This window comes from Rhagoletis pomonella, unplaced genomic scaffold (genome assembly GCF_013731165.1).
Source record: "Rhagoletis pomonella isolate Grant_MI unplaced genomic scaffold, Rhpom_1.0 Rhpom_scaffold_00006, whole genome shotgun sequence".
NCBI lineage: Eukaryota > Metazoa > Arthropoda > Insecta > Diptera > Tephritidae > Rhagoletis > Rhagoletis pomonella.
Genome location: NW_023458560.1, coordinates 13922609 through 13933269, shown reverse-complemented (window position 1 = coordinate 13933269; position 10661 = coordinate 13922609). Strand labels below are relative to the sequence as shown.

Genomic DNA, 10661 nt, shown 5'->3' with positions numbered 1-10661 from the left:
TTTCGCGCGACTTTGCAATATATGCAATTTTTTATTGTAGCTTCTTTTTGCATAATTTCGCGAAAACAATTTTTCGAGCAATGGAAAAATCTCACTAAACATTGAGAGAAAAGAGAATATTTACACCTATGTAATTTTAAAGTATAACAATTGTTCTCTGAGATTGGAAAGCAGGAAACAAAAATTAACCAAAATTCCATCACATTTAAATGACTAGGCCCATATGTTTTGTGAGTTTTGGACGTCATAGTGATCCAATCCTCCCCATATTTTATATTTAGGGTTTTCTTATAAAAGAGAGAGCACAAATTAAATTTCATCGCAATCGGATGAAATTTAATGTTTCCGCCCCTAAGAGCAGAGGGCGTGCCAATTATTCCGTCCGTACCAAACATTTCATGGTTTACTTGAGCTGGACCTGTTTGAAAATACCTTCAAAAATGGATTTTTTTTTTAATAAAAGTAGTTTTTAAATATATTTTTTCTAAAAAGTCACCTCGGATGATAGAAAAGTTAAAGTTGAAAGGGTCTGCATAAAAAGGTTTCTAAATTTTATCCAAGGAATCAAAATAATGAGATTTTTGGAGGTATTTTCAAATCGGTTCAGCTCACGCAAATCTTTCTAAAATGTTTTGGCGGAAGTTTTAGAATATAACAAATTTTAAAGTTCCACCGGAAAATCCGCACCTATTTTAGTGAGGTACCCTAATGTATATAATTAAAACATACTTACTAGTTACAGTAGTATCAAAATTGGTCCCACTTCAACAAAACGACCGATCTATTCGGGAAAAAGTAAAATCTTAAGTTAAATTGTAGGATTGATTCTGAATTTAACGTATTTAAAATCTTGTGTACTTTTTGCATATATGTAATACTTCTATATTGGCAGTAAGCTAACTTCTCAATGTGTAAGCATTCCGAAATCAAAGCGAGATAGTCTAGTACCGTTTTTGTCAATGTATTGTGTACTTGAGTGCCGTTTTTGTGTATGTGTTGTGTACATGTTTATTTATAAACGTATGTTTTCCTTTTCTTTCGTACATGTTTATTGATATACTTATCTGTACTTTAGTGTTTTCGGACGGTACTAGCTCTTACTGCCAATATAGGAGTATTACATATATGACTTTTTGCGTAAGAGAAGACAATATGTATCTCTTTTTTTATACATTTTGGGAACAAATTGAAAACTTCGAACTAGCCTTCTGAAAAATCTCTTTTCTTTCAGTTGTGCCAGCATATGAACAATATATTTTTAATTAATTTCACCAATTTTATATTTGCTTACTTTCTGTTTTTGTACATACAATTCTTTAACGTTGCGTTAACGTAAAGAAAATAATTTTACTTTTTAAATTTCTTTAAACCCTCTTTATATTCTTCTCCGAAAAATAATAAACATTCACTCATTCATATAACTGCCAATGTCTTGCCATCATTAATTTGCCGCATGCGCCGATCAACCACGATCAGCGATCGATGAACTATCGCGCTGCTCAATCAGTTGTGCGGCGGCATTGTAGGTGCACGCGTCGCCGTAAAATGAAGAACATTTTAAAATAGCGCACTCAAAAACTAATAAAAAGTAATATCGATTGATAGTGGCGACGTGAGTGTCATCGTTCCGGTAAGCTTAGCCGGCTTGGCGTTTGGCTGATCGACAGAATATACTTAAAAGTTAGATTGAAAACACCGCCTGAACTTGGGAAACTGTGAGAGAAGTTAAACTGTAGTGTGCAAAAAATGCGGCAGCGTGCGTCGATTTATCATTGATGTTACAATGTGTAAAAGAAAGGTGGAACGGCCTCCTGCGCCGGCTACTAAGCCCTTACTCTTACAAAATGGCTTAGCGCCGATCGCAAAAATTTTCATCGATGATTTAACAGAAAGAAGGCGTTTGTGGTGCATACCATGGTTCATTATCATAATGTGTTGTGTGCAGGTGTAGTGTGGAAATTTATCAAAGTTTTATTTTTAAGTTTTTATTTTAATAAATGCAACCTTTGGAATGGAATCTTTTTATTGCCACTTTAAATTGCACTTCCAGCGACCGCACAGGCGTATGAGTAACATTTTACTGCGTTTGAATTTGTTAAATATTGCATGCAAGCACATACATACATATGTATTTACGAGTACAGTAAAACCCGCTTAAGTACCTCACGAAAAATTTCAGCTTTTAAAAAGAACCCTTTTAAGTACCTCGATGTACCAAATGTACCAAATTCAAAATGATATTGTTTGCCACTTAAGTTTATTTATTAATTTTTAAGGTTTTTCAATCAATTAAAATGCAGTTCATTCCCTAACAAATACCATATAAACCTAAGCTTAAGATTTTGTAGAACACTTAAAAAAATGCATCATAATTTCAAACTTTTTTCTCAGAAGTGTTTTTTGAGTATACAGTTTTATAGTCTATTCAATTTTAGTTCAATAATCTGCAAGTTTCAAGTGGCTAAAAGTTACCGTTGATTTTTTAGATTTTTTTTTTTAGCAAATTTGAAAATACGTAAGTATTTTAAGGAATTTTAAAAGAGCACTTAAAAGGGGAAAATTACAAGTAAAATTGTAAATGGGGCACGAGAAATTGAGGTACTTAGGCGGGTTGGGTGAATAAGCGGGGAGGTACTTAAGAGAGGGATTTTCTTCTGATTATATTAAAAAAATCACGGTGTCCAAAAATGTTGGTTACTTAAGCGGGTTAGGTACTTAAACGGGGGGGGGGGGGGGGAGTTGGTACTTAAGCGGGTTTCACTGTATGTACTATATTCGTATTTGTATGCACATACGTAAATACATATATAGTACATACAAGTGGAGTTATATGTGGAACAAGAAAAAGTAATTAGCTCACTTTATACTATTCTTTTCGCTATAAATATTTGGTCTTCACTTTCCATTAATGCAGTTTATTAACGTATGTACGGGAATGCACATTTATATATGCATAAAGTAAACAACAGCTACGATAACAAAAACAAAGCGAACACTGTTCACATTAAAGATTGCACAATTCGAAAAAAATTGACAAAAACCACATTGCTGTTCACTTTTGAAGTGGTTCCGCTGATCCATTTGATTATTTACAAACGACAAGTTGTTCTTGTTTATGCGTATATTAGAATTAATTTATGTACAATACATACATATGTGATAGCAGGCGTTTAAATATTCACTTTTTGCGGTTTTCGGTTTTTGAGCTTGCGAAATTAATTTCAATTTGCCAATGTAAAGCTTTTTTTTTTTAATTATAAAATGTAATCTTAATCTTAAGGCACTTCCAATTGGCGTCAGTTGGCACAGAAGAGAAACGACTGGCATGCTTTATTGAACTTGGCCAAAATCGTTTAGGCGGTTACAGCGCCAAATAAGAGAAAGAAGAAGAATCTGAGGCAAATGACACGGAGATATACATATTTTCAAATTCATACATATGAAAAATATGTACGAGTGTTTGTTTGAGCTTTTAAAAAGTATTTGGGTATATACGATTATTTGACCAACTCACGCTAAATGCAAAGGAAAGTAAGTTCTCAAGGAAATGAAATTTGGTATATTTCTATTGGCTCGATGCAAGGCCATTTGTGAGCTGGACCACATTGAGAATAACTAAAAAAATTTCCCCGAAAAATTTCAGACATATTTATTCAGTAGAAATATTATGGGATGTGAATGGGTTAGCCTTGTAATCCTAGAAAAATAACCCAGCACATATGTAGGTGCTTCCGCTGATAACATATTTTCGGTAATTTTAAGGATTAAACCTAAATATGAAACTTTAGATCGTTAGAAAATCGTGTGCTTCTGAAACAGATGGTAATCTTTTAATTATGGTATGTTCTTAACCATTCATGGTGTAGATCTTTTAAATTAAAAAAGCAAAAACGGTGCCCTCGATATTATCCTTTAAGTTTAAGCAAGTTGTTCCAGTGTTCACAAAAGCGAAAAAAAATTCCAGACAATTGCGTCAAAAGTGAATATGCCCTGCAGGAAATGGGACTAGTTTCTATTTACTAACTAGCAGTCGACTAGTGGTAACTATATATTAACTATTTTCTTTGGCCGTAACTAGCTACTTTTGAAGGGCGATTGCCGCAAAATAGTGAGAACTGGTTTTCTCTGCATTAGGTGTCAACTAACTTATAGCTAACTACTTTTGGACATAAAATATCAATAAGAAAAACAAATTTTTTTCTTTTTTACTTTTTTATTTGTTTACTTTATCTTATTACATTTTATATTTGTTTACATATTCTGCTGTATGTGGTCCCATATTCGAACACCATCAGACATAACTTCAAAATGATAATACATATATAATTTCGATCTTCCTTTTATTTGTCCTGTATTCGAAAAAGAATCTGCGAAGTTCAGAAAAAAGTGTATTGAAAGTAATTTTTGTATGAGGATATTTAAATAGAAACTTGTAAAAAACAGACTCCCGATAACGCCTGCATGACTCCTGCACGACATTGTAACTAACTTAAAGTCAGTTTTGTCATAGCTAATTAAAAGTTAGTTATTTATCGAACTCCCACAAAAAAAGCTAACTAGAAGTTGGTTATTTTAATCGATTGATAATTTTTGTCTGCAGGGTGTTGATAAGGTTTTTTTGATGTATAAACATCTTAGCTCTCGGTGTGGGTAAAACTTGCGTTAACGCAGCGGAAAATTGCGGTAAACTGCTTCTTATGTAACCTAGCAGTAAATCTGTAATTTCTTCTTGTGTGTGTACAAACAAAGATTACTGGGATAGTTTGGGGGGTTTTTCAGGGCCATTTCGGGACTAGTTATGGATCCTTGCGGGGTCTAGTCAGAACTATTTCACTAGTTCGGGATCAAGTTGGGACTAGTTCAGGACTATTTTATGCCCATTGTGGGACTATTAGAGACCGTTTCAGGAGAGTTTCAAGAATTTTCGAGACAAATGCTGGACGTTTCCGACCGCTTCAGGGCCTGTTCTGGACTATTTCAGGACCACTTAACGACTTGTTGGGTTCATTTCGTGACCATTTCGGAGTTATTTCTGCGACATTTGAGTCTAGTTCAGGAATCATTTCTGGCTCATTTCGGGACTAGTTCAGAAGCATATCGGGACTGGATCAAAACTATTTCAGGACCATTTCGGGAATAGCTTGGGATCATCTTGCTACTAGTTGAGGAGAATTCCGGGAAAAGTTCGGGATTATTTTGGGGCTATTAAGGAACCATTTTGGGAGCCTTTAAAGACTAGTTCGAGATCATTTCGGTACAAGTTAACGAATTTTCAGAATCACTTTAGGACTGGTTTGAATTTGGTCCTGCAATAATTCTGAACTATTCCAGAAATAATTATGGGACAGTCGTGCACAAAATAATAAATTTAAATGACATTAATGTTTAATTTCTAACCCAACCTATGTAACTGAATCTGCTAATGGTTGTGACCTAGCTGTACTGCCGTTTTTTTTTTTTTTTTGAAAAAAAATAAAACATATCTATTTAAATGTGTCCTCAGAGCGGCCCAGTTGACTAGCGTCATTGAATTTAAACAAAATACTTGTGTGAGAGTTATAAACGGATTCATTTGATTAAGCGACTGTTTTTTTTCGTGAGACATCCTAATCAACACTTGTAACTCTATTTTGTCAAGTTGAACATAACTCACTAGACCATCTGACCTGGTTTTACTTTTACTTACTGCTTCTGTGTCGCTAAGCCAGGTGCAATCCATAACTTGGCTGTGAATATAGGTACAAGAAACTTTTACATGCATATTCACTCATGTTTGCCGCAATCTTTATCCCACGCAATCAGCCATGAAGTCGTGCGTTAGCTTTTATACATATTTACGTATGTAAGTGTATGTATGTAAACATGTATCTTCGTTCATAAACCTGCATACCTACCAGTGTTGCCATTATAGTCGTTTTCCGGCTAGATTTAGCCAATTGCGACAACAAACAGCCGGAAAACATTCGATTTAGCCGGCACCCGATTTGTTAGTCGTTTTGAAAAAAAAGTTAGCCGATTTCGCTATTTGCCGTATTTTATTAAAATTTAGATATATGTACATACAAGTTTCCATTTTTTCATATGAAAAGTCTTAAAATACTGGGCCGATTTGAATGATTTTTATTTTATGTAAATATACCGTGACCCAAATATGAACTGGGACGCCACATTTCCGCTTATTATATTTTTATGAAAGTATAGCTGATTACTTGCAAACACCATTTAAACCCAATTTTCATATTTTATGCAAATTTTATGAAAATTTAGCATTTTTTTAAATCTAAAATTTTAGTAAGTAAAGTGCAAATTTGAGGTAGCTGGCACTTACCGTTGATTATTGACAATTTTTGGTTGACGGTGTTCCGCATTTTTCAACATATAAAAAATTGTAGCACATACTTTGTAGGGAAAAAATTCTTAACACCATTAAAAAAAAAAAAATTACAAAAATCAACGGCAAGTCCTAGCTACATACTTAAAATTTTCACCATATTATACTAAATTTTAATGGACTTCAAAACTGCATACATACCATTTTGTTAATATGCTGATTAAAAATTTAAAAGTTGGTGAAATTTTTCCACAATGTCTGAAATTGATACCTGTATGGTGTTTGTTGAGTAATCAGCTATATTTTCATAAAAAAATAATAAACATTAAATAAACTAAGTATAAATAGCAAAACTTTATGGGAAGACAATACCTGTAAATAATTGTATCATGGTGCCAACATACTTTATTGTTGCCTATTATTGCTCTGAGACAGGCATGCGAGAGGGTGAGTAGGACATTGAAAACATCGAATATATAGACATAAAAATATAATTAAATAGTAGAATAGTAAAATGTAGGCCTGTTTTCTTCAGCACTTTCACAGCTTTACTTGTTAAAATATCGCCCTCCGACTAAGCAAACTACTTTATACTAATATAGCCATTTTTCAGGAAGAAAAGTAACCTAGTGCAAATGTTACAATGTAAGGCAAAATTTTTTAATAAAAAAGAAAACGCCATAAATTTGTAAGTGATCTCTTTTTTTTATTTAAGTAATACAAATACGACTTCTGTTGTACGTATATCGACAGTTTCTTTTGTTAAACAAAAATAATTTGTAATGAATTTACCAGTGTCTGTTTTTGTGATTTACTTAACGAGTGGTGTAAAGCTTTGTTACGTATAACCTTTATTAACTAAAAAAAAAATTAATGATTTTACTAGTCCTTCTACTTGTGATTTCTTTAAATAAAACATGTGAACTTTAGTTAAAACAATTTAGCCGTTTTTTGCCAATATAGCCGGTCGGCACAAAAAGTTCTGGCAACACTGATACCCACATACTGTGGTATGTACCAACTATTCCTGTATGTCACTCAATCCGCAACATATATAACATGACTATAATTGGTATGAAAAGTTATAAAATAGCGCTAATACTTATTCACCACATGAATGCTACACGCAGTATTTTGTGAATATTCTGTAATTGTCAGTACCATTACCATTACAAATACCATCTCCATTAATATCCCCATTACCATTCCGATAATTGTTACTAATACGATTACCATTATCCTTACCATTACGATTACCATTACTATTACCATTACAATTACCATTGTCATTGCCATTGCCATAACCATAACCATTACTATGACCATAACCATTTTTATAATTATTACAACTACCATTGCCAATACCATTACAATTATCATTATTATTACTATTACATTAATATTGTCATTTCCATTACTATTGCTATTACCATTGCTACATATGTATAACCAGTAGAATTAGCATTACCATTACTATTAGTAATACTATTACAATTACCAGCATTATTACAATTATAATTACCAATAGCGTTAATACTACCACTGCCATTACGATAATCATTGCCATTACCCTGGTCATTACCATTTCATTGTTTTCAAGATTTGTCAGCCGCCTTTTTAAGTCACCGTTTAGAGGTCCTTTTAGTCGGTTTTAGCATGTAACCTGACATATGTATATTAAACTGCATCACTCCCATACAACAAATAAAATCGGCACAGTTTTTCCATTGGAATTATAAGATCTACTATAGTTTAAAACGTCCACCAAAATATTTCAGAAATATATGAAGATTTAAGCGAGCTGGACCAATTTCAAAATACCTCCAAAAATGGAGTTTTTTAAGAATAAAAACAGTTTCTTAAAGATGTTTTTTGAAAAAATCCGCCTAAATGACAAAACGGTTTAAGCTTAAAAAATTTATATAAAAATATTAAAAAAAAAAAAAAAAAAATTGACCGGAATCGTAATAATAAGATTTTTGATGCGGTTTTTTTCTTTTTTCAAAGATTGGTATAAGAAAAATTTGAATAACTGAACCTAAACTCTTCCGATTTCGACTTATGAGGTATCACCGGAAAGGTATTTTCTCACCCCTTATTTCTCTGCTAATAAGCTCATTCAAAGGGTGAAAGAGAATGGTAGGATGAACGAACTACATTCAAAGTTGAATTAAGATGTGTTGGTATTTGAAAAAAAAAAATTGGGACACGAATGACCTTTTTTTGCACATAAATAAAAATAGAGGGAAAATACCTTTCTACCGAGATCCCATAAGTCTAAATCAAAACAGTTTTGGCCCAGTTATTTAAGCTTTTCGTAAATCAATCTTCATCAAATCAAACAGCATAAAAAATTTCATTATTGCGATTCCGTTGAAAAGATGTTTAAATATTTTTACGCAGATTTTTTAAGCCTAATCTGTTTTGTCATCTGAGGGGACTTTTTTCAAAAAGTTGTTTAAGAAACTATTTTTATTCATAATAAACTTCATTTTGGAGTATTTTCAAATCGGTTCAGCTCGCTTAAATCTTAATATTTTTCCGAAATATTATGGTGGACGTCTTAAAATATAATAAATTTTGTAACCCCGGCGGAAAAACCGCAGCTGTTTATGGTAATGCAGTCTAATGTATGTATATACATACATATGATTGTATTTATCGAGGCTGCGTTTGCAAAACTAAAGGTATTTGTCAATATAAATATGTACATACATACATATGTACATATGTATTTAGTACATGTATTTGTGGTACACCGTTTTAAGACAAAAACCGCAGGAGTTTACTAACCGACTTTTGCACATAGCCCCCAATGAGGAAATATGTATATTGAATTTAAAATTACATACATAATAAGTAAGTACATAGTATGTACGTATGCATTGAACGCGATTACCTATATTTGTTTATAAACAAATCTAAATCGTAATTGACTGACTTTAATACGTATATAATTTTAAAACTATAGGTTTTCCTTTTTCACATCGCAAATGGCTGCATTTTTCAGCGCTTTATGCACATCCCCGGACATCCTAAAGACTTCTGGCGCTATTTCACCTACACATTACTGCATTCTGATCTCATACACCTGCTACTGAACGTGTCACTACAGGCAAGTATTTCAAATAACCCAGAGTTCATCGGCATTCACTAGTTAAAACCAACGTACTTGTACAGCCCTCGGACAGCTCAAAGTGCTAATAACATAATAATTTTTACAATAACATGAACACTTGTACATACATACATACATATCTAAAACTAAGCGAACTATGAAGCTTCTCTGTTTATTTATTTTCTCCTAAACAAAGTTGGAAAATATTCGCAACGCTTTCCCATTCTTCTCTTCTTTGTTTACAGTGCATGATTGGCTTTTGTTTGGAGAGTGAGCAGGGCCACTGGCAGGTAGCCGTGATTTATTTTGCTGGTGGAATTTCCGGCTCGTTGGCCACCGCATATACTCAGCCAGAACTATCGTTGCTGGGCGCGTCGGCTAGTGTTTATGCCCTGCTAGCGAGTCATGTGCCACATATGGCGAAGGTGAGTTCAACGCCTCGCACCTTACTAATGTATTCATGTACTTTATATGACACTTACAAAAATGATTTAGGTGTAACTTCACTTACAAATTACATACATATATTCTATTTGTAGTTGGCAAATTATATACTATAAACATACATCATTTTCATATTTTTCTTTATCAGAACTTCTATCGATTGCCACATCGTTATCTGCGCATTGCAGCTTTGTTGATTTTGTGCGTCAGCGATGCTGGATTCACCTCTTTCCATTATCTGGTCAACAATAACATGAGCCCCCGTATTTGCGTGGAGGCACATATTGCTGGCGCTATGGCTGGACTTTGTTTTGGGTTTTTGCTCTACAGCGGTGCCAAAGGTCGAGGTTGTTGTACCGACTGCCGTTTGCCAAATGTATACTTGGTATAAATAAATTTTATTTTTTATAAGACGTCGTAACTGTAATGTTTGTAAATCCATATATAAGTATAGCTATATATGTATGCATGTTCATATGTACAAGTACTCACGAATTTTAGTGATGCGTGTATTTTAAGGCCTCATTAGTATTCATTGCCAATAAAAAATCGACTATAAGTACATGTAGTTTTTACTTTCCAAAGGTATTGTGTGGATTTCCTAAATAGAAAACATAACACTCATTTAATTCAATAGTGTCATAACCATGGGTGTACGCAGGTATGGCCTGGGGGCGCAAGCGCTCCTTCAAACCCCTTTCTCTTAGTTTGTACTTGAATTTAGGTTTAGGTATGCTTAGCGATCACAGAGGTTTTGTAGAAAAAACA

General features: G+C 33.4%; 1 protein-coding gene across 1 annotated transcript; it reads left to right on the top strand.

Moving 5' to 3' along the window:
- Positions 1–1515: 1515 nt before the first annotated feature.
- On the top strand, positions 1516–10434 carry LOC118741636 (protein rhomboid-like). The gene is made up of 4 exons (XM_036473621.1): positions 1516–1945; positions 9303–9446; positions 9695–9874; positions 10042–10434. The coding sequence occupies exons 1-4, from the start codon at positions 1784–1786 to the stop codon at positions 10282–10284; spliced, it is 729 nt and encodes a 242-aa protein (XP_036329514.1). The 5' UTR covers positions 1516–1783; the 3' UTR covers positions 10285–10434.
- The last annotated feature ends 227 nt before the right edge of the window (positions 10435–10661 follow it).

What these genes read in the sequence shown, in the direction of transcription:
- LOC118741636 (XM_036473621.1), top strand. Translation starts at nt 1,784, where the DNA reads ATGTGTAAAAGAAAGGTGGAACGGCCTCCTGCGCCGGCTACTAAGCCC. An exon ending in TACTGAACGTGTCACTACAG is followed by an intron (nt 9,447 to 9,694) that starts GCAAGTATTTCA and finishes CTTTGTTTACAG; the next exon opens with TGCATGATTGGCTTTTGTTT. An exon ending in ATGTGCCACATATGGCGAAG is followed by an intron (nt 9,875 to 10,041) that starts GTGAGTTCAACG and finishes TTTCTTTATCAG; the next exon opens with AACTTCTATCGATTGCCACA.